Source organism: Stegodyphus dumicola, chromosome 11, assembly GCF_044657685.1.
Source record: "Stegodyphus dumicola isolate Sdum_Otavi_A_Nest chromosome 11, ASM4465768v1".
Taxonomy (NCBI): Eukaryota; Metazoa; Arthropoda; class Arachnida; order Araneae; family Eresidae; genus Stegodyphus; species Stegodyphus dumicola.
In genome coordinates this window covers 21011452-21036148 of record NC_140778.1, presented here as the reverse complement: position 1 = coordinate 21036148, position 24697 = coordinate 21011452, and the positions used below count along the sequence as shown (strand labels likewise).

Here is a 24697-nt window from a genome sequence, read left to right as displayed (position 1 = left end):
TTTATTATGAAACTTGTTTCAATGGGAGAGTAAATATCCTCTACCTTTATGACAAAAATTAAAGGTTGATCTTTACATTACGGTAACTTGGCGATTTTTTGGCGAAAATTTGGCGACCAACTCCCCTACAGCAACCCTCTATTTTTTTTTCCCCGCCGCCATTTTGTCTTCATGAAGTAAAGACATGTTTCTTTTCTTCTTATCTACTGAACACTTCTTCCAACAATCTACTAGCCGAATTACACTTATGCTAGAAATTTTATCAAACAAAACTGCTTAATCATGACAAATATTCACTGCAAAATTCGGAAAAAGTGCACAATACCATACACCTTACGCGTTTTTCAAAATAACACATACACATAAACCATGTACACGCCGACTTATTTTTCCTTAAAAAAACATCCCAGAATTGCACAAAAATGGCATTGCGCACACTCTTCACTATATCCATGTACACTGCTTTTTTCTCATAAATTTGAAAAATTTCACGAAAATACATGACAATTTTCTCAATCTTTAAAACTGGTAAAAAGAACATATATGAAATTACCTGATCGCGAAAAAGTATTTACCCTTTCCAAATATGAACATTTCCACATATAAAATAAATAAAATATCCAAAAACTTTTACCTCTAAATCATCTATTACATTATACACGTCACCAACGAATTCATACATGAAGCATTACAAATATTTAGTATCAAATATTTAAATTATTTCCATGCACGTTTATTTCAACTTAAACGTAAACCAAATTCCTACAAGCATAAAATTCACAAAATAACTATCATTTCATTAAAATATCACTGAACCATGTACACGTCGACTTATTTTTACTTAAAAAACATCCCAGAATTGCACAAAAATGGCATTCCGCACACTCTTCACTATATCCATGTACACTGCTTTTATCTCATAAATTAAAAAAATTTCACGAAAATACATGACAATTTTCTCAATCTTTAAACCCGGTAAAAAGAACATATATGAAATTACATGATCGCGAAAAAGTATTTACCCTTTACAAATATGAACATTTCCACATATAAAATAAATAAAATATCCAAAAACTTTTACCTCTAAATCATCTATTACATTATACACGTCACCAACGAATTCATACATGAAGCATTACAAATATTTATTATCAAATATTTAAATTATTTCCATGCACATTTATTTCAACTTAAACATACACCAAATTCCTACAAGTATAAAATTCACAAAATAACTATCATTTCATTAAAATATAATTAAATTCAAAAACACCACTTAAAATATACATGAGCACATACATTCAATTAATAAAAATTACCTTACAATCCTAATTACTTTAAACTAAATCATTGCTAATAACAATTTTCCCAATAATACCAAATTCCTTTCCACCTTACATTTCCAACAATGCATAAAAATAATTAAAAATACTAACTTACCTAATCTCCTTCAGAATCTTCATTACGTGGCGGATACACTTTTCTTCATTCTCTTTCAGAATCTTTAAAATCATACTTATCTTTCAAAGCAAGATACCAGGTAAAATAAATAACATAATAAAACATGTTTATTTCTCTCTCACACAACCTTAAAAAACATTTCTTACTATCCTTTTCAATACCACTAAATACCCATTTCGAATTCACTTTACTTACGGCCATGGGATCCAAAAATTCACAAACACTATTTCACACAACACAGAATAAAGCCAAATACAAAATTTCCAGATTTTTTCCCGATTTCCCCCCTTTTCCGATTAAAGAACCGTAATTCGTCCATTAATATCACATGACATATCCCATGATCTCTCATTTCCCCCACACAAAATAATGCGTAATCGGAACTCAGTACTGCTCACATTATTGCCAAAGTCCCAGGTAGTAACCTTTATCGCCTCCAAAATGTCGCCAAACTACCAGTTACCGTAATGTAAAGATCAACCAAATTAAAAATTTAACTTCATGTTATGGTATTTAAAGTTTATAAGGCACCAAAAATAAAAATATGAGAGGGAAGGGAAGAATTTAAAAACTACCTTGTTTTTAAAAGGTTTGGTTTTGTTTATTTGATTATGGCGAAGCACACAAGGGCTATCTTCCTAAAGAAAAGGATCCCTTTGTGGAGGACTTTCTATGGGAAACTGGCTTTTAATCGTGTCACATACAGCAAAAACCACAAAAATGCAAATACAGCTAGAATGTTTACTGGGATTTGAACAAGCACTTTAAAAAGGAAAATAAATAATAAAAAATTAGTAATAACAGCAACACATCAATAAATTATGAATAATAATAACTTGCATCACATTCTGTATTTTTTACATGAAAAACAGAAATAAAATATGCTTGTGCAGCAAAGCAACATAAATAACATTTCTAAAACTTTAAAATATGCTGAATATGTAACATTTTTTTATGCTTTGCTAATACAACCCAAAATGTAACGTTTGTGGAAAACAGAGTTACCAGATGAAAGCTTTAAAAAGATATCAGAAAGATTAACAAAGGAAATTTTAAGAATAATAAATTATTGTTCACTAAATATAAACTTAAAAAAACTTATATAAAGTCTAGTAGAAAATTAAGAGGAAAAAACCTGGTCCATTGTTAATTATTTAAAAAACATATTTACAGTTGCAGTCAGTGACAGTTAATTTTACAAAATGTCCCCAATCCACAAATAGCATTAAATGTATGTAAGTGGTTTTTAGTTAACTTTCGATTAATTCTTAAGATTTTTGAAACATTTATAACAGCACAAAGTCAGCTTAGTTGCACCAAATTAACAAGTACTTGCTAGTCACCACCTTAGGACAGAACTGCTTTTCAGGGGCAGGAGGACTTTGAAAGAAAAACTAGCCTATTATGGGGAAGTAAGCATCCTCATGTGTCTGAAATATCACTTCGGATACATAACATTTACAAGCATTGCTATAGTAGATGAACTTGAGTTAATATCAACAAGAAATATACCACAGATTTCAGTCCTCAGAACTAAATATCATGATCTTATAATTTAAAACAATTATTGTTATCATTTACTTTGGACATCGCTGCAGCATTTTCTAAAATATTAACAACAGCATATGGTTATGCATTTTGCTTGTTTTATTAACTGTCATTATATTTTCTTTTCTGTTGAATGTGTGTCTAGTCCTGGTGAACTGCACTTCGCAATGTAGCACAACATCTACGAAATATATGAACTCCATATGATAAAATGGGTAAAATTTTATTCATGTTAATGTGAATTTTAAAAATAAAAAATTTCTGAAAAAGCAGGTCAAGTAAGACGAATGTCAAACAAGAAAAAAGCCCACTTACAATGTATGAAGATCCATTGTCATCCTTAATTTCTAACGTGTCTGGTATTGAAAAATGCATTTCTATAATTTTGGTAACTAACAACAGCCATATATAGAACACAAAAGGACGGCAAAAATTACAGCTTAAATTACATCATGTAAATTCAACATCAAAACAATTTGTCACCAAAAAACTGCGGCTACGGTTAACACCCGCTTTCCTCAATGCTTGTTCGACGCATTCTTATCAGCTGTACTTAGTTCAAATTCCTGATTTTGAAAGTAGGTCATTCTAAAGAGGAACAAAATCAGTAAAACATTATTGTCTTTCCATTTATCAGTAAGAATTCATTCTAAAGAGGAAAAATCAGTTAAAGATTATTGTCTTTCTTTTTTATCAGTAAGACTTCATTCAATTTCGATAAAATCAACGTAGGGTGTGCAGGAGAAAAATAAAAACTTTTGTTCTTCGACTTCTATAATAAAAAATAGGTTTAAAGTGAAATGTCACAACCCTTAATTTTTTTTCCAATAAGCATAAAAGTATTTTGAGAAACTTTTTTGTTTACATTTAAAACAATCTGGGAGATGCAGGAGGAAGTAAATTTAATCATGGTTAAATTATTAAATGCATTATTAATATACGTTTTCCCATACTATCATCTTGAATGAAGGGAAAAGCAAAATTTCTTTTAAATAACACTGCTTGCTTACTTTAGGCTGAGTGGTGGCTTTAGAATAAATTGTAGTTCTCTTGTTTTTACTGTTGGGTTTTGTGCTTAAATTGTTTCTACCCTTTGTTCGCAAAGAGCCATCCAAAACCTCCAAAATGCAATAGACTACATCTTCCCATGGTTTAACGTTTGTAAAAATGAAATCAATGAAAGCAAATCCACTACAATATATTTCCAAAAGAACCCTTCTCAACATTATCTCCATCCCAAATGAAAAATGTGTTAAATATTTAGGTGTTTATCTCGATCAAAAACTAACCATAGCCTTCAAAAACCATATAAAAAATATTTGTAAAAAGAGCCAACCAAGCAATAGGCAGTATCTATACACTCATAGGGAGAAATTCTAAACTTAGTCTCGCTACAAAAAGTAAAGCTCCCCGCCAGATTTTACTGTATCCTTCCCCAGCGTGCGCTGCAACTGCAAGAATTCACCGCGAAAAAATACAAAGAATTCAAAACAAGGCCATCCGAATAATCACAAATGCGCCTTCGTTCGTACGAAACAGCACTTTTCACAATGACTTAAAATTAAAACCACGGATTTTGAAATTCTAAAAGCGTCTCATAGCTTTTTATGAAATGTGACAGTCATCCTAAGTAATATCATCAAAAAACGAGGAAATTATGATTTCACAATTGAACAACGCCACAAGAGGCTTCGCACTATTCACGATAATAGTCGGTGGTAATGTATATATTTCCGTTTTCTTCTTATTTAGCCAAGATTTTCCTTCATTTTCTTTATTTAGAGTTTTACTTATCAAACTACAAAGCGCTATTGACTTTGTTCCTGCCAAAGCAGGTAGACTTTGTGTGTAAATAGTTTTTAGTCTTGTGAAACGTTTCAATGTACTGCAAATAGTGTTTATCATCATTTTACTTACCAATTATTTCTTATCAGAAGAGTAATTTTTATGAAATTTTAAAAATGGCTTACAAAACATCCTGCAAGAGATGGCGCCACCAGAGCTCCAGTCAACTAAAATGCTTTTCATCCCTACTAATAGATGGTGGCACACGAGCACCTCATTTGTTCAAAGTTTACTTATTCTACGGACGGCGGCACAGGAGCCTCCGTCGCTAGTAATCTCTGAGTTCTAGCACAGCATGTGCACAAGTACTTTCATATTATTGGATACAACTTACTCGATTCTTCACGCATTTAAAAGTCAAGTATAATATATTAGTAAAGGCCGTGGATAAGGTTCGGAGAGCAGCCTTAACGCCGAAACGGGAGAAACAGCTTATTATGGTAGACCACGTTATGGTTGTCATCCGATGACGTACTTCTTTTAGGAGGACAGCGTGATACTTTTCCCTGCTAAGGGATTATCCGTAGCAGCAGATCGGGATACGTATTCGGAAAATATTATTATGTTTGCTGTTTGCTTATCAAGCAAAGAGTATTAAATTAGAAATAGCACATAATTGAATAAAATATTGATAATATACTTAAAAATAAGTGTCTTGCACCTGTAAATATTTATTTAATGCTTTATTTTCTGTTTTCATTTATTTAATGCTTTATTTTCTGTTTTCATTTATTTAATGCTTTATTTTCTGTTTTCATTTGCTTTGTTATGCTTCCCTGTACTCATCGATGTTCAAACATGGTTTATTCTATAGCTTTTTAGCACTTATTTTATGTGCATTGATTGCAAGTAATCTATAAACATTTTCATGTAGTTTCTTCCCTGTAATGTGTGCTTTCATATCGTAGATCACAATAAAATTTATTTTTTTATCATAATAAAATAACTCAATGTGTGCTTTCATATCATATTCATAGTTATGTACAGTAATCTGAATTCAGAGGAACTTTGAATTTGCCTATAGAGTGGCAGTTTTACTTCACAGTTGCTAGAAATATCTGGCTTAAACAGACCTAAGTTCTCAGACTAAACATATTTGCAGTATATTTGTTCTGGGACATTTGTAGCCTCAGTCTGATATTTAGTTTATAGCGCATTTAATATTTTTAGTAGTTATTGTACGAATTAGAAATAATAATAACTTTTTAGAAATATGTATGCGATAAATTTGTGTGCTGTTAGACATGGTAATGCTCTTAAGTCTTAAGTGTTCAAAATTCGACAAAATGCAATGGTATTGTATTTCATTTTTTAACAGCAGTTTAAATATAAAAATTTCATTAAACCTGCTAGAAGGATACATATTTTGTAGTATTTAAACACATATTTAGTTACATGCATTATGTAATGGAAAGAGTAATTTGCATTAAACATTTCCTCATCTTTATAGTATTTTATATCTATATAATGCATTGTGAACTGAGAAGTCTCAATAAATTTTAATAAATTAATATTTCCTGATGTCATAAAATAATGCTGTATTCAGTTAATAAAAGTGCATTTAAATGCTATAAGAATAAACTAAAAATAGTTTGTTTCATTTTTGATTTTAATTGTCATCAATATAAATCATCTCCAACTTACAGAATGTGATAGTGAAAATTTTGCAGTAATTCCTTCATGATTTATTTAATTTAATTAAGTAAACAGAAATCCTTTGTAATTGTTTATGATTACAGCAAGATAATAAATGAATTGTACAAACAGATAATGCAAACTTCATGCATTAGAATGACAGTGGATCTTGTTTACGAAACAGAGATTGATTCTACTGCAGTCCTTGTCAGCCAATTAGCATCACTGCAGCAGAGACTTGCTGAATAGCTTTCAAAGTATATGCCAATTGCTTCTTTGTCATTGTGATGCATTTATTGCAGTTAGTAACAGTTCATCTGAACAATTCTGATAAATATTAAGCATTATTTCTTGTAAATATCTATGATTAAAATGACATTTTATTCTCTATGTTCTTTGCACTTAATATGTTTCTGTATTCATGTTTCACATTCCACAATACATTGTAATGCGAAAATTATTACTCAAGCCATGCTATATTATGCCTTAGAGGGTTGACTATGGAGGTAAATAAAAATTAAATTTTATGTATATTAGGAATAGTATTTATATAGTTTAATATAGAGTTCATATCATAAGTCATATACATAACTACCTATCAAAATGTTTTGCAATGAAATTTATTATCCCTCTTTTTACCAAATAAAAACAAAATGAGGCATTTAACACCTGTAAGCTATGTAAATAATGAGGCATAGAAAATCTGTAAGGAATGTAAATAATGAAACATGTAAAATATGTTACTCATGTAAGAGCAATACAGTTATTCAACTAATATGTTTAACAATAATATTGATTCTAGATTAGCTAATTGCTCCTTTCTTGAAAGAAACATATAATGTATAGGACATTTTACAGAATTACAGCTAAACTCAAATTACATACTTTTAATTTACTTATTTAGTAATAGTTTGACTTATTTTATTGTGATTTTCATTTTTATTTTAATTTGATTCGGCTTGGTCTGCATGATTTGTTTATGGCAAAGTATGTAAGAGCTATTTGCATAAGCAGAAGCATGCTTTCATAGAGGACTTTCTAAAAGACACTCACTCGTATCCTCATTACACATCCAGCCAATCTGTTTACCTAGAATTGCAGTCAGGTCAAACTACCAGCTTTGAGCAACTGATAAGCACTGGTGGGCACATTTTTGTTATGATGGAATAAATTTTTGCATTGTATTTTTACATTTTTCTTTGAAACAGTTATGGACTTATATTCTGTTTTTAAGCTGTGATATTGAGACTATTGTGGTGTCATTTTGCAAATGACTTGTATTCATACATGTGCCCCCAATAATACTTGTGTAATTAAAAACTTGCTCAATGCTTATTATGCAAACTATTCACTTTAAAAGTGTACCCTTCATAAAAATCATAATTGTACACATTCATAAGACATACATTCAGGTTTCAGCCTTAGAAGGCCAGCAAGTGATGTTATTCCATTTGGAAAGATTGATTGGAATGAGCCTATGCGTGAATACTTCATATACTGCATTTACTGAAGAATACTACTGAATTATATAGATATTGAAACTATCAAAGTGATAGTACAAGAATTGGATCAGAGTATGGAATCATTAATCAATGGATACTATATATGGCTCGACAAATCTACTTCATAGATTGATCTTTGCATAAATTCACCTTTGAAAACTGCCAAAAACATTTAACAAAAAAAATCTGATGTGTACACCACATGACTTCCTTGTACGGAATATTAAATTATGCGCATTTTTACTTGCATTTCATTTAACTTATTAGATTGAATTAAACCTACTTCGCCGACAGTGCATAAACCACAATAGAATAAATGCATTCTTTAAAATTCACTTTGTTTACCATAGCGACACTCTGGCGCTAGGTTTACTTAACAGTATTATATTTCGTTCATAATATAACTCAGAATGCACAAAATTTATATCATTTAAAGAATTATATAATCGTTGCCACATGTTCTATTCAAATACTATAACAAAGCTAGAACGATGTATAAAAGAAATTAAGCAAACAAAACGAAAAAGAAACAGTTTTTCACAGACGATTGAGTATTTCTCATTCAATTAATTCAGTTTTCACTTCGCGACAAGTCAAAAATACATAAAAACTCAAAATATCTGTATTAAAAATTACGAAGTAAATCTTAAATACTTATTTCCTTGAAAAAATTCCAGAAAGTATTAAGAATGATTATTTCGCAATAATAAATGAAGGCGTTATTTTTGTGTTGCGAAGCTTAGTCTCACTAGATTGGCAACAAATCTACAATTCTGCTGTTTCAAATGTGTCCGCCGTGTTATTTAAAACTTAATCGCACTAACAGCTTTTAAACTGTTGATAATTGTACAAACATTGCTTCCAGAATTACGAAAGGTATAAAAACTTTAACCGCAAGATAAAAACAACATAATTCAATCATTTTTAAAGCAAAAAATGTACAATTTACAAACATATAAGAGTAAAGAAACTGAGATTACTGAGCCGGGTAACAGAGTGGATATATTTATAAATATATTTATATACGTTTGGCGCGGCCGATTGAAACCAAAATACGAGGTGCACATCTACATACAGTATAGTAGTCTTATATACAAAATTTCAACGTTCTGAGGCTACTCTTTTTGAGTTATGCGAGATATGTACGTACGTACGTACATACGTTCGTACAGACGCCACGAAAAATTCTCTTCAGAATTCATTTTAAAGCAGTTTTTAGTTTTTTTGGAGGAAAACAGTCTTTTTTTCTGTCCCTTCGTATAGATATCACGGAAAAACATCGTTAAATTGCATTCGAAAGCGGTCAAAGTGGATATTTTCGTTGAAATATGCTGCCTGAAGCTTTTCGCGATTACAATACTTCCTTTTTACTTCGTACAAGGAAGTAAAAAAGGAGAACTTTTAATGTTATGCAATGAAAGGAATGGGTTTTTATTTCTATTGCAGGCTACACTTCCTGTCAATAGATAATTTAAGTACACAAAGTAATGAAATCTTGCATCTTAAAAGGAAACCACATACTTTTTCTGGTAGTAATGAAGAAAATCTGAAGGTATTCCTAAAGGTTTTCTAAAATTGCCAGAAGAAAACTTCCAAAAAATGCTACTAAATATGTAACTAGTAAAGAAGGTTGTCATCTTGATTCATCTAAACCCCAAGATAGCAGTCAGCTTTCTACAAGTAACCCGGATAATCCTAATAGTCAAACAGAATTTGTCACCTCAACCTAGTTCAGTTTCATGTATCAAATCTCAGAGAAGGCGTGAATGTCATATTCTTTCTGGCATGTAGGCATTTGAATTCTGCTGAAGCAAAAGTTTCCTAGAGCAGCCGATGATAGAAAAAGATAAATACAAGACCATTGGCTAATGAGTTGCACTTTATTTTGCATACATAATATTATGCTTTCAAATATATTTTCATTTCTGAGCAAGTTTGCCAAAATGGGACCTTCATTTACTTACTTAATTATCATTTAAAAAATTGTATTTATTACAGAATTTCAAAATTTTAGTGATCAGTTTATTAATTAAACTTACTTAATTTTTACAAAAGTAATTATTTAGACATCTCAGGCTATTATAAATCTCAGTATATCATAAATTTTAAGGTATATATATATATATATATATATCTGAAACTGTTAATAAGAAATTAGGCACATTCACATTATGTAACTAACTTCATGTCATAAACGTGGTATATTTTTAATATATTAGATGTATTTTGAACTGTGAGTGATAATTGGTTTGGTTTAGTTGATTATTGCAAAGCAAACTAGGGTTCTCTTTCTAAGGGGAGGATGCCTTCGTTGAGGACTTTCTCGGGGAAACTAGCTCATGTACATGGTACTGGTAGGGAAAACCATGAAAACACCCATGCAGCCAACCCAATTCTTCTGAAATGGAATAGGAACTGCCCGTATTCAGTGATTTTTTACCACTCAGCCACTGGTTACCTGTGAGTTATAAGACATGTGCTGTCATTTACACTGAGTAAAATAAATTTTGTTTTATCATAATTGATGACACTTTTGTATGTCTTGCATTAAACTCGCATTTAAAATTCTTTTACCATAAATGAAAAATTCAAGGAGGGGAAAAACTATCTCTTTCAAAACATTGAGATTAATAGTTTTAGAAATTTTTATAATACCAAGAGTAATTTCTTGTAAATAGTTATTCAGAATACCATTAGTAGTAAATTACAATGTTCTATAGAGAAGGGAATGAAATTCTAAAATAAAATGCGTTATATATAGAACCATTGTACAGTATAGATTATCTTGTATAAATAAAGCAACAAGAAGAAGAAAGTTCACAAGGCTTTCAACTTTACATGTCAGTATTGAAAAACATTCTACAAAAGGATGAAAAGTTTTACACTGAATTTTGACCATGTGGTTTAATGTTTTATTAATCATAAGCATATGCATTTCAAGTGCTATCTGCCTATAACAAGATGCTTCTTAACACCAAAACCATGGCAGTAGTTCAATTGAAAGCTTCCTTAAATCTTCCATAGATTTAAAGATGAAATTATATAACTTTATCTAAAATTACTCACATGCACAGTATGTAAAATTTAAAACAATTTAATGCCTTACTTTCAGATTTATAGGCATCTTTATCAAGAACTGCAAAAGAGGTTAATTTGTTTGTCCTATCAATGCAAAACTGAAGTGTTATAGCAAACAAGTAGCTCTTGGTAAACTTGGTAAACTCTTGGTATCTTCACGTTATAAGCCACTATGTGCATGGATGTTTGTCAGCTTATAATGTGAAGCTATTATAAATTTACAATCATCCATGCTTTCTTCATGCGTGAAGCAAGCGAGCACTCAAAATACAAGGCCAGCCGAAATTCTCTCGAGAAGCTGATAGTAGAGGAATAAAAGTTGGGAGACCCTCGGAACACCCGCAGGGCCATCTTCTATTAAAAACTGAGATGCAGCTTACTAGTTAACAAGACTCAGCAATGGACGAGTGCTTACCAATTAACGTAACCTACAACTGCCTTTTCCAGTTGGGATGTTATGAATGAAACTTCTATACGATAGAATATGTGAAAACATTTTTTTTCTATAAAATTAAAGAGTGTTTTTAAACTTAATAGTCCTCAAATAATATTAAAAATTATTATTAACGGAAACACAGTGAGATATACCTAAATTTATTTACAACCCCTCCTGTATTCCTGAAAATTCTTATAAATGTTGTTAGTATAGAAAGTTTTCAAAGCTGAAAATTAAGAGCAACATAAATAAATGTACAGTGGAGGGGGGGTGGAATATCCAAAATGACTTATATATTTTTTTGTGGTCAGTACAAAATCTTAATTCAGAGTGAATTAGTTTCGACGTCGTTTGACTCATTGATAAATAGCTCTCTAAAATAATATTGGCTGGTTAAGTTTCTAATTACAAAACATCACCAGCATTATGTAGAGAGACATTACTAGAAATGTGTATGTAGGAAGTCACTTGACATGGATTAATAGAGGAATGACGCACTCCAGAGAGGTTTATTCTAAGCAGTTACTATTTTTAGCACAGAAACTGAAACTACCTAAATCAAAATGATGAGTTAAGGGCAAAACAAATTTAAATTAGAATCTTGATTTACATAGTTTTTATCTAGCAATCTCTAGATATACACTTAACAATATACAAGAAACATTAAAAAAATAATATTCTATTTTCTGAGGTATTTTTTAAATATATATGCGGACTTTAATATCTATAGTTCAGATTTCAGACACAAACTGTCTGCCTAAAGAGATTTGGATTTCTTAAGTTATGGAAAAGTATGCTAGTGTATATTCCTTGATGGAATAATGCTGTTAAGGAGGATTTTCGGACGGAAACTGTCTTGTACTCATGTTATGCAAGGGAGAATCTATGAAAACATGCATGCAGCCAATCTTTTCCCTGGGAATTGAACTTGGACTGAACTATCAGTGCTCAGCTGTCTTACCTGCTGGGCTGTGGAGGAAAAAAAAGATGCCTTCATGGATAACTTTCTACGAAGAACTGCCTCTGTTCATGTTATATACAGGAAAAACAACGGAAGCATCCACGGAGCGAATTTGTTCACCATAATTTGGAGTTTATCTAACTATCAATGTTCAGCAGTCTTACCCACCAGATTCCATGGTAGGCTGTATATATTACAGATACAGTTGTTAATCACATTTATGGATTTTATGCCATCTCAGTGCGTTCCCTATGTTCCATTCCTTTCCAGCGTGTATGATTTCAAACATGAAAGCAAGATTTCAATATGCAAGCAATAAAAATTTTTTAATACATAGCACTAATGCTGTTGAGAAAATAAAGCAAAGATTATACAAAATTCAGAAAAAAAAAATCATATGGCAGTAAACTACGTAACACCACATTTCACAAATGACATTGTTTTCAGAGATTGTTTAAAGAATCTACCTGGTAATAACAAAAATTTTTCAATTTCTGTGAGAACAGTCACTAAATTTAGTTTGGTAATAACACAAGATTTTCAATGTATTTTGATAATATTAAAAAACTTTGTTGTTCTGCATGTGATAGGATACAAAATCAAAATGTTCATGTTATGTCTGAAGGCATGACACACACACACACACACATACAGACAATAGTTAAAAGAGACAGAATAGTTTTAATTCTAAAAAAAAAAAAAAAAAAAAAAAAAAAAAAAAAAATCTGAAATTTTTCAGATTTTAAATTACGTCCAAAGGGGGCGTTTTTTTAACGTTTTGAGTGTTACCTTTATTTATTAAATATCTAGCAAAATATTTTATTTATTAAATATCATGTTCACTTAAACCATAAAATTCAGTTCAAGAGCAATATCGCAAAATAATGTTAAATTAAGCATATCTTTAGAATTTCCGATATACACAGTCTCGCGAGCTGGAGATAAAAGTATTTTTTTTCTATATAACTTTGCCATTTCTCGCTTTTAAAGCATTGAGTTTATAAATCAAAAATTCGTTAAAGTTTTACAAAATATAAAATCTATAATAAAACAAATTCCAAATTTGGGATTTCAGATGCCCATATTCGCAGTAGGATTTCGTCATTCAAAATTCGATGGCTCTATGTACCATTGTTTTATCACAATGCGAGAAATAGACAATCATTTATGCAGATTTTTCATTATTTAATTTCTTCAAATATAATGCAGGACTCTAACATTTTGTGGCAACAGTTTGAAAAGTGAACCGACGTTTATGAGTCCGACGCAAAATGCCAAAACGAAAGCAATAGTCCTTCGGGACTGAAATCCTTTTGGACTAAAAAGAAAAAGTAGGTGAAAATTCCTTATTAATACCATAGACTTGAGCCACAGTTATATGGCAAAACTTTTGTTAATAGATATTTTTTTACTGAATTAGGTTAGATTATACTTTCTTAAGGTGAGCTGGCTTGTATTACGTTAAACATGTCCAAAACCACAAAACCACTTATGAAGCCAGCCCATTTACAAAGATTTGAAGCATCCATATTTAGGGATTTCGCCACTGGTGAATGTTTGTTTATAGTATGAATGACAGAAACATCTACAGAATTCAGGTATGCTTGAGATTTCAGTCTCTATAGGGGTATATTGATAATCAGAGTTAGGTCAGATTAATTTATTAAAGCAAAACACATGAGAATATCTGCTCAAGGAGACATATATCTTCGTGGAGGACTTTCCACAGGAAACTGGTTTGTATTTATGTTTCATATGGAAAGCCATCCAAACACTTATGCAGTCATCCTGCTCATTGGGATTTGAACACGAGTCAAACTAACAATATTCAGCTTTCTTATTCACTTGGTCGCTGGTGGGCTACTTAGAAAAACTACAAGAAGTAGGTATGAAATGTCAAAATTTGTATTTCAGCTTTTTATCAGAATTTGTATTTTTATCTCGTACTCTTGCAGAGCAGTGATATTTTTGAATAAAGACTAATCAAAACTATATCAATGTCCCTTTTTCAACTGACCATTTTTGTTAAAATATTCTAGTTACTTAAAGCATTTTTTAAAATTTTAATTAATGACTATTTAATTATAGAGATATAAAATATAAAAAGAACTGCCACCTTATTCATTTAAACTTTAAACAATTCAAAATTAATTTTTAAGATGCTTTTAATATATAAATACCAAAGGAAGATTCATTAGACAAAATTATTTCTTTCACAGTTGAAAAAAAAGTTTTTTAATTTTATATTTTATTCATAGACTTCATTGCTGAATTGATAAACAATTTAATTGCATTAAACTGTCACATATCTGTAACTTGATAAAAGTTTAGCACAGATTCAGTATGTATTTTAAAGTACTTCACATTTTCTGTTTCTTTCAGATTTTAAAAGGAAAAAAAAACTGTGTTAAAAATGTGTAAGTTTATATTTAATACAGTAGATAATAAACTGAAACCATAAAAACAAAACATTCAAAAAGGTGAAATATTTTTTTCATTAAATAAGAACAAATTAAAATTGTTAAATAATATAAGGCTATTTCACAAAATACTTTATATGCGAATGTACATTATTTACATGAATAATAATCATTAACATGCATTAGTGACATCTGCCCCATTGAAAACATCAGATGGCCTCCAATATTTTAAATCGAGTCGTTTATAACGATACCAACATCATTATCCTTAATTTTAACACCATTAAATGCTACAATGTATTACATGTTACAAATATCGATTACTGATTTCAAGAGAAGTTAAAATTTACTGTATTACCATGATTGTTATTAGTGATACTTTGATCCAGTATTTATGGTGTCACATACACTGAATGTGTACTCAATTAAACAAGTTAATAATCATTACTCAATGTCTAGTAATATAATTTCATCACTGTATATAACAGGTAACAACTGCTAATGCCTAATTGAAACTTTCTAAATATTTTCTGAAATTGATCTCCATTAGCTAAAACATTTTTTAAAATATACTTCACTTGATAAAACATTCACTTCCCAATGGCGAAAAAATTAACATACATACATATTAATAATTCTTAGAAAAAACACTTTAGCCGGGTATATGTTTCATAGTAGCCATCCCTTAAATGCTATTGTGAGGTAGACATTCAACTTGATTTGAAAAATATGTTACTTTTTAAAAATTTTTCTTTCCTCTCCTATCTTGATATATCTTCTACAACAGGGATTTTTCAACCAAGGGGGCTTTAGGGGGAAGAACATGGTCAGCCTTTTATTTATATGTTAAGTATTTAGTTTTAGTTCATGAATATCAAAATCTACTTTTGTTCAAGTTTGGGCACTTATCAATATTTTCTACACTTTTGTTGTTTAATTTATAAAACAAGTTGAAACATGGTCTGAATCTAAATAAATGTATATGCATTTTTCAAGAGTTGGAGAGGGGGAAGGATTTTCTAGCAATGGCGAAAGAGATGCATGGGGCAGAATAGGTTGTTTCATTATTTTTAATACATCTATGTTATAGCATTTATTATAATTAAAGCCATGCCTCTCAGATACTTTTATAATTGATGAATCAAAGTAATATCCTTCTAATCTTCATTCAAAAACACATTACCATCATAAATATTCATCTAAAATGTGTACGTAGGAAGTATTTTTGTGTTTTTTGTGAAAGGGAAGGCCATAAAGTACTGTACAGTCGGTCACAAAAGTATTCGAACATTGGTACCCTATCAGAAAATGATAAGATGGCGTTTTTTCTCTCTCTCTCGTGATATTCCATCCTAGGTTTTCTTCTTCCCCCATCTTGAAAAACCTGAAAAAAATGGTCACAATCCCTCTTTGAATTGGGACGCCATTTTGAGGAAAGCGGACTACCCCATCTTGGAGAATGAACATGACCGCTCTACACTCTTTCTCACTCTTTGAATTGGGAAGCCCTTTTGGGAAAAGCGGACGACCTCATCTTGGAAAGCGAACATGGCCGCTCTACACTCTTTCTCTCTCATTGAATTGGGAAGCCATTTTGGGAAATAGCACGCAACCCTATCTTGGAGAACGGAAATGAACGCCCCTCCCTCTCTCTCTTTGAAATGGGAAGCCATTTTGGGACCCTCTATTCTTGGGGGGGGCAGGGTAAACTGAAGTCTGCACCCCACTGTCTCTGAATTCGGAAAGCCATTTTGGGAAAAGCGGATCCTCTTATCTTGGAGAACTGGAAATGAACGCTCTACAGATCTCTCTTTGAATTCAGAAGGTATTTCGGGACCTTCTAACCTTGGAGAATGGAAATGAACACTCTCTACCCTCTCTCTTTGAATCGGGTAGCCATTTTGGAGGATTCTCCGCCCCCCCATAACCTTGGAAAACTGAAATGAACGCTTTACACCTTCTCTCTCTCTCTTTGAAATGGGTAACCATTTGAAGACTCCCTAACTTTGGAAAAAAACTGAAATAAACGCTCTACGCAATCTCTCTTTGAAATAGGTAGCCCTTTGGGAACCCTCTGATCTTCGAAAAAAACTGAAGTGTAGGCTCTATACAATCTCTCTTTGAATTGGGTCCTTATTTTGGGAAACGTGGAGCAACTCATGCTGGAAAATTGAAGTGAACCACCAAGATTGGACTATATATAATATTTTTTATTGATATCATGACCCTCCTGCAATTTGTTAAATTTTTTTTGTTTTTATCCCATTTCCGATGTGATTTCCGAAATATAATTCCATAACAGTTCAATTTCATTCGAGGTTAACTGATCTAAACAATCTCTGACCCACCCATCCGTATTATTTTCTTCTTCCTGTTCCATCATACTTTGTAAGTCCATATAATCATTCCATACGGGAAGGGCTGGATCCTCGCAAGGTTGTCTTGAAACACTTGGAGTGTCTTTGGGATGAGTGGGAGGATCTAGGATGTCTGGAGCAGGCTGAGATTCTGCCTCCATGATCTCTGGACCCGTTGGAACTTGTGGACCTGGCTGAGATTCTGCCTCCATGATCTCTGGATTCGTTGGAACTTGTGGACCTGGCTGAGATTCTGCCTCCATTATTTCTGGACCCGTTGGAGCTTGTGAACCCGGCTGAGGTTCTACATCTATGATTTCTGGACCCGTTGAAGCTTGTGGACCCGGCTGAAATTCTACCTCTACGATGTCGAGACAGGTTGAAGAAGAAGAGGATACTGGAAGAGGTTCTGGACACGTCTGAGAGGAGTCCGAAAGAGGCTGCCTGTCTGAACAAGTCGGAGAAGAAGAAGATTCTGTGTTCTTGAGCAAATCTTCCACGCTAGGCAGATTGCGGTAAGTCGACCGTTTTTTAAGAGGTAATATTTTTCTCCCCCCTCATCTTCGATCGTGATGACTTCGATTTCATGACGACTTGTTTCGGGCCATGACGATTTGGTCCATCTCCTCTTATCATCTAAGGAAGGGATGGGGGAAGGTGGCTGTGAGTTCTCCTCTTCTTGAAACACCATCGTCGTTTGGAAAGGAATCTCCTTTTTCAATTGTTTCCAAAGAGTCCATGAGCACCGGTCGACGAGAAAGAGGCTTTTCTGGGTCGTGAAGATGCAATATTGCGTTTTCGGAGGGCGACATAGTTTTGGAAAGGTCTTAGAATATATTTCTTAAATTTCATTCTGTCGGTGACTGTAAAACTTCTTTCCTTCAGATCGGGGGGGACGATGATTCGTAATAGGCGAGGGGAGCGGCTGTGGTCTGATATATTTGAACTTCATCCTCGGCCGTCGTTCTTACTCCAAACGTAAAGTATCGTTTCGTGAGAAAAATATTCTTCCACCGAAAACTCATGCGCGAATCCGTATATCTCCGGTCTGTTTGAACGGGCCGTCTCAAAGCTCGATCCACCCGGTTCCATGAGAAGGGGGATTCCTCTTTCGTTTTTTGCGAGTCGAATAAATTTCTATATATATTCTGAACGAGCAGGTCGGAGGATTCGACATCCTGCTTGAAAGAAACGATCCCTTGATGAGCTGGTAAATGCGGAATAAATTTCGCACAATGACACGCCAAAAAGATTTTTCAGGTTGGCGATTTGCTTCAGCGTCTTCAAATCCTCCCCGTTCGAAATCCGTTGAGTCGGAAAAACGTCTAACAGCGACGTGGCTCCCAATGGAAAGAAATGATCTCGCCCTTTTATATATATATACACACGTAGAGTCTCTATGACGTCCGTTTTCTATTTTTTTTTTTGTTTCTCTCTCTCCTTTTCAAGAAATCTTATCTCCATGACCTCTTTTTTAAAGATGAGTGGGTGGGAATGAGGAAGTGAAAGTAATAATTTAATAATAAAAATAACTAACCAACCATGACTTTCTTTTTTCTGAGTCACATTTTCATCCCAAGGACGTACAGAGATAGAGGAAGAAGGGATGGGAGGGGAGAAGGTCACTCTCTCTCTATATATGTAAATAAAACGGGAGAGCCCAAAAGTATTTTTGTCTAAGTTGATCAGGAGGAGGAATCCCCAGCTCACCACGTGTATACCTTTCAAATATAAAAAGGTTGAACTTTCTTTTTATATCATCCAAGGAGTCGTTTACTTGAAAGCCTCCGATTTTTCAAAATGTGCGGATTATCATATCGTGGGGAGCTGTCACAAGATGCGGGACGAATTTCTGCCCAACGAAAACGTTTTGATGGCTCTTGACATTTCTACTTTGAATGCACAAATTTTGTTAATGAAATGAGCCAAATATTATTACACGTCCATCTTTCTAACCGTCTCGCAAATGAATAGGATTATGAATCGTCTTGAGAAGAAAAAGGGAATTCTCGTTCATATTAGGGAATGGTTGCACAAATATCTGCACGAACCTCTCTCGATCGAGAGGACTGGGAAGAATTCATATTATATTCTTCTCGAGGACCCTCCTCCTCCTCATCATCATCATCTTAACGAGTCCACGACTTTTGAAAAAATTATCGAGCAAGAAAAAATAGAATAGTGGAACAACTACCCCATTCCTTCTCCGAGAATCAGGAGGAGCCTGTTCAGAATAAAAAGAAAATATTTCAAAAGCCTATCATCATCATCCTCGATGAGGATGAGGAGAAGCCTGTCCAGATTCCTCTCCGTTTGTCAAAACCGCTCGAGGATGAAAAACCTCTCCCTTTATCAAGACCCCTCGAGAAGGAGGGACCTCTCGAGAATGAGGGATCTCTTCCTTTGTCAAACCTCCTCGAAGATGAAAAACCTCTCCATTTATCAAGACCCCTCGAGAATGAGGGACCTCTCGATTTGTCAAGACCCCTCGAGGATGAGGGAACCGAAACTCCTCTTCCTTTCTCAAGACTCCTCGAAGAGCAGAGATCTCTCCCTTTTTCAAACCCTTTCGAAGATGAGGGACCTCTCGATTTGTCAAGAACCCTCGATGATAAGGGAACCGAAACTCATCTCCCTTTCTCAAGACTCCTCGAAGAGCAGAGATCTCTCCCTTTTTCAACCCCTTTTGAAGGTGAGGGACCTCTCGATTTGCCAAGACCCCTTGAGGATAAGGGAACCGAAACTCCTCTCCCTTTCTCAAGACTCCTCGAAGAGGAGAGACCGCTCAAATTTCTCAAGACAGGACCTCTATATCTCTTGAGGATCAGAGAGAAACCATTCCTATTGAAAAACAATCTATCGACGATCCTCAGAAAAGATCCTCTGATGAGACTAGACTTCCATGTAGAAAACGACTCTGCTATAATAATAACATACCCACCCCCTCTCAACAACAGAATCCTACAAAATTTGCAGATAAATGCATTCAAACCAACCCCTTTATAGCAAACTTTTGGATTGGAGAACACGTGCATTAGCCTCGAAAAATGAGATCCCAGAATGTTTCTATTACCAGAATGTTAAGCCAATAGATAGGTCTAGCTCAGAATTTTTTTAAAAAAAATAAATAAATAACCGAAAGACCATTCTTAAAAAAATTGTAAAGTCTCGTGGATCGAGTCGGCTGGAAAAAATTTCTCAGAGATGAGAAAAAAATTCTCTAATTCAGATTTAAAAAAAACCTTTTTGTTAATTTTTATCATGTCTAAGACATGATAAAAATTAACTACCCCCTTTTTGTCTGGGAATGTTGTCTCACTCTTTCGAAAAACAAACCGTGACTCATTCTTGGAATGATTGCCATTAGAAAGGATGAGTTATGGTCTATTTTTAGAAAGGGTGAGACATCATTCCCAGACAAAAAGGGAAGGGTTATCATGTCTAAATACATGATAAAAATTAACAAAACGTTTTTTTTAATTTGAGTTGTGGAGAATTTTTTTCTCAGCTCTCAGAAATTTTTTTCCCAGCCGACTCGAGACTTTAGCATTTCTTTTTAAGAATTAATTCTCCCTGATCTGTTATTTAAGAATTCCAAGTTTCGCTTGAGATCCATCCGTACTGGTGAAGAAGTAACGTATATTTTTTATGAGTTCTGTCAAGACTGAATTTTGCAGGATCGACCCTGAGAATTTCTTCTCTATGTCTTTAAATAATAATGATACCGAACCGCTTTTTGTAGAGCGCAATGGAAAAAAACTTTTCTATGGTTAGAACAATTCATTCGTTCGATCCTATTGTATTTGAGAATCTCTTGCGTCGATCCCGGAATGCGACAAATGGATCTTTGCAACCCTTTCTCTAAAAAGCGCCGTTTCGTTTCTCCTCGCACCCAGATCACAGAAAAGGGCTCCGTCAACATAGTTAACACCCATGGAAAATAACTGTACGGAATTTCTCCTTCGTACCACGAAAAGCCGTGATAGCGGTTCGTTTTTCTTTTTCGGTGAGCATTTTCCATGGAAACGGGGGTTTAAAAACAAATACCCCTCGAGAAGTACCGTCCAATGTGACGTAAGCCAATTCTTTCACAATAGGATCCTTGAGAATCGTAGAAACCTTCAAAGTCCAGCACGAGTTCCATATTTTTGTTTTCTTTTTCTTTCCAAGGTGACCTTTATTATTATGGATGTATTGAGATGCGCACGATATTAAAAAAATACCTATACGAATGTGACTTTTCGAGAATTCATACTACCTGTCACGTGCTCTCTTTAAATAAAAGAGGAGATCGCCGGGAGAGCGCTATCCTTTTTTGCTTCAGGGCGCACACAGTGACAGAGAGAGAGAGAATTTTTTTCAATTGAAGATGGACATCCTGAGTGCCAAACCTCTCAAATGTTCCTACATTGTTCTGGACATGGAATCCTTTCCCTGCCATGATCCAAAGACTGGACATATATGTTTTATCTTGAAAGAACTGGGCTACATAACTTACGATTTAACCTTATGCGGATCCATGATTTTTCTCCCTCCTGTCCATTACCATGACTTATCGTCCCGCAATCGAGCTGCGGTCAACAAGACTATTCGTAACCGAAACGGCCGTCAATGGACCGAGGGTTGTCTTTCCTACGAGCACCTTCCTACGATCCTGAAAATGCTGACCGAAAATGTGGAGGCGATCTACGTCAATGGATACGATAAAGATGAATTTTTCAGCAAGCTCTGTCAGCGGTCCGTTTACGAGTTTACGTCCCGGGGAAAACCGAGTGGCGGTACAAGACGAAATGCACGCGACACCAATTTTTCCGCAAGCAGCAGTTGATTCATTGTGCCGAGAACAAGGATGATCTTGCTTTCTTGAAAGTCATTTGGTAAAGTTTCACAAAATATATCAGTACGCGATGGAACAATCGTGATCCATTTATTTGTTGACAAGTCTAGCCAACTGTGGATCACGAGATCTTGCTTTCTTGAAAGTCATTTGTTAAAGTTTTACAAAATATATCAGTATACGATGGAACAATCGTGATCCATTGATCCTGACTGGTCTAGCCAGCTGTGGATCACATGATGTTGTTTTCTTGAAAGTCATTTGTTAAAGTTTCACAAAATATGAACAAACATATGAAATAAAAAATCTTTAAATACTTTAAAGCGAAATATCAAAGTATTGAAAAGAAATAATAACATATTTTCCATAAAAAACGGCTATTCAGTAAAACATTTATAGCCTTGAAAAGCAAAAAAAACAGTAGGAGAGAAAGAATGTTAAAATACGTCAAAGTATTGAAAGAAAATAATAATACATTTCTAGTCTAATGAAATACAAAAGAGTAGGAAAACAAAGTTCACATACCTTCACAGAAGCTCTTTCCAGGAGAGCGAAGCGTGTATCCACGTTGAGTGCACAGCACAGACTGATCTGAAGCTGAAACGCGAGTGGTTTAAATAGATAAGCGAGAGTTCCTTCTAGAAACAATTTGGATCGGTCCTGTTTCGATTTTTGAGTCGAGGGGGGAGAACTCTCAGAGCTCTGAAAAAAATTTCTGAGTGAAAAAAAAACACTTTTTTGTTAATTTTTATTATGTCTTTAGACATAATAAAAATTAACTTTACCTCCCCTATTTTGGTTCGAATCAGGTCTCAACCTGTTTCAACATGCTTCTAAAGCAGATTTCCAAGAGATGACTCATTGTTTTTCTAGGAATTTTATTTTTAGAAAGGATGAGTCATGATCTATTTTTAAAAAGGGTGAGACATCATCCTAAACAAAAAGGGTATTTCTAAAAATAGATTTCTAAGAAAAGAATGAGTCATCTCTTTCTTGGAAATCTGCTTTAGAAGCATGTTGAAACCTGATTCGAACCAAAATAGGGGAGGTAAAGTTAATTTTTATTATGTCTTAATTAACAAAAAGTTTTTTTTTTCACATCTCAGCCACTCAGAAATTTTTTTCAGAGCTCTGAGAGTTCTACCCCTCGACTCGAAAATCAAAACAAGGCAAATTCAAATTGTTTCTAGAAGGAACTCTCGCTATCTATTTAAACTACTCGATTTTCGGCTTCCAATCAGTCTGTGCTGTGGATACACACTTCACTCTCCTAGAAAGAGCTTCTATAAAGGTATGGGAACATTTTTTCTCTCAGGTGTTAGAAAATTATTTCCCCAGCCGACTCGATCGACGAGACATCCCTCTATTTTTAAGAATGGACTCTCTGTTATCTATGGAAACCTTTCCCGTTTCACTTCCCTGCAGTTCGCTCTGTGGACTCACCTGGATACCTATTTCCCCCTTCTGGAAATTGTCATAGCTCTTTTGAATCCTCGTAGCTTTTTTGAGTAGCTTTTGAAAGCAAATCTGAAACATGTTTTCTTTATTGACAGCCTTCCGAGTTTCGCTTTAGCCATACCAGGGTGATTTGAGAAAACTAGAACAAGATCTCTCACCACGATCTTTCTCGAGTGTTCAAAGAGGAAGGGTTGATTCCTACCTGAATAGATAACGGTTTCAACTCATATTTAAGAGCAGTCTCATCTAGAACGTATAGCAAAAACACATGAATTATGTCTGGTATGGTAACGACATTAGAAACTAAAAACATTTTAGTACAGTTTCACTCTATAAACAGAAAATCTGACAATATTTCACTCGGAAATGTTTAGAAGCATACTTTAAACAACTACTTGAGAATGAAAATGGGATATGCCTTTCGTGAAAATCATTTCTACCCAGACGAAAGCGGCAATAGATTTCTAAAAGCATTTTTAATCTAGAGCAATGTCAGCTCTCGGGACTGATTCAGAATTTTTTTCTGAGCTCTGAGAAATTTTTCCCAACCGACTCGATCCCTTTCACAATGTTAACGGAAAAAAATCCTCTAGCTCGTCTCTCATACCTCTCTAAATCACAAGAGTGTTGTCTGTCGTGGAAATGGAAATAAATATCACAAACTGCCCCCCCTTCACACCTCAATGGTCAGCCTAAACGGAGGGACCTGTAGAACGGAAAGGATTTGAGTCCAGACCGTTTCGCTTGAGACCTATTTCAGGAAGTTCAAAAGAAATAAACTATCTGTGAGAGATTTTTTCCTCTGAGCTCAGAAAATAGAAACTAATCTAAAAAAAATGTCTCTGGGATCCTTTAGAAATAGGTAATCAATGGAAGCATTTTGCTTTAGATTCTCGTTGCTGATCCTTGAAGGGCTTTAAGAGGACAGTCTTGAAATCACAGCGTAAAGAGGGGGGCAGCCGAACAAAAATCCTTTTGCCCCATTTCAGTGACCACGAGACGTTAGAAAAGATATCCAAAAGAGAGCAAACTAAACATCATACATATGTTTTAAAATAATCATGCATTTGAGGGGGGCGGGCAAATCCTTTCAACTCTCTCTACATACAGATATTTTTTACACTCCTATTTAAGAAGGGAGAATCAGATCTAAAGAGTA

At 33.8% G+C, this 24697-nt stretch overlaps 1 protein-coding gene across 2 annotated transcripts in view; it reads right to left on the bottom strand.

Annotated features, from left to right (window-relative positions):
* The window catches only part of Snx17 (sorting nexin 17), a 73852-nt gene extending 70304 nt beyond the window's left edge, over nt 1-3548 (bottom strand). Inside the window, exon 1 of one of the 2 annotated variants that reach the window (XM_085826571.1) lies at nt 3325-3548. In XM_085826571.1, coding sequence (XP_085682697.1) covers nt 3325-3384 — 60 coding nt within the window. In that variant the 5' untranslated portion in view covers nt 3385-3548. The remainder of the gene's footprint in view (nt 1-3324) is intronic. The other variant, XM_085826570.1, reaches the window with a different exon arrangement.
* Between the last annotated feature and the right edge of the window lie 21149 nt (nt 3549-24697).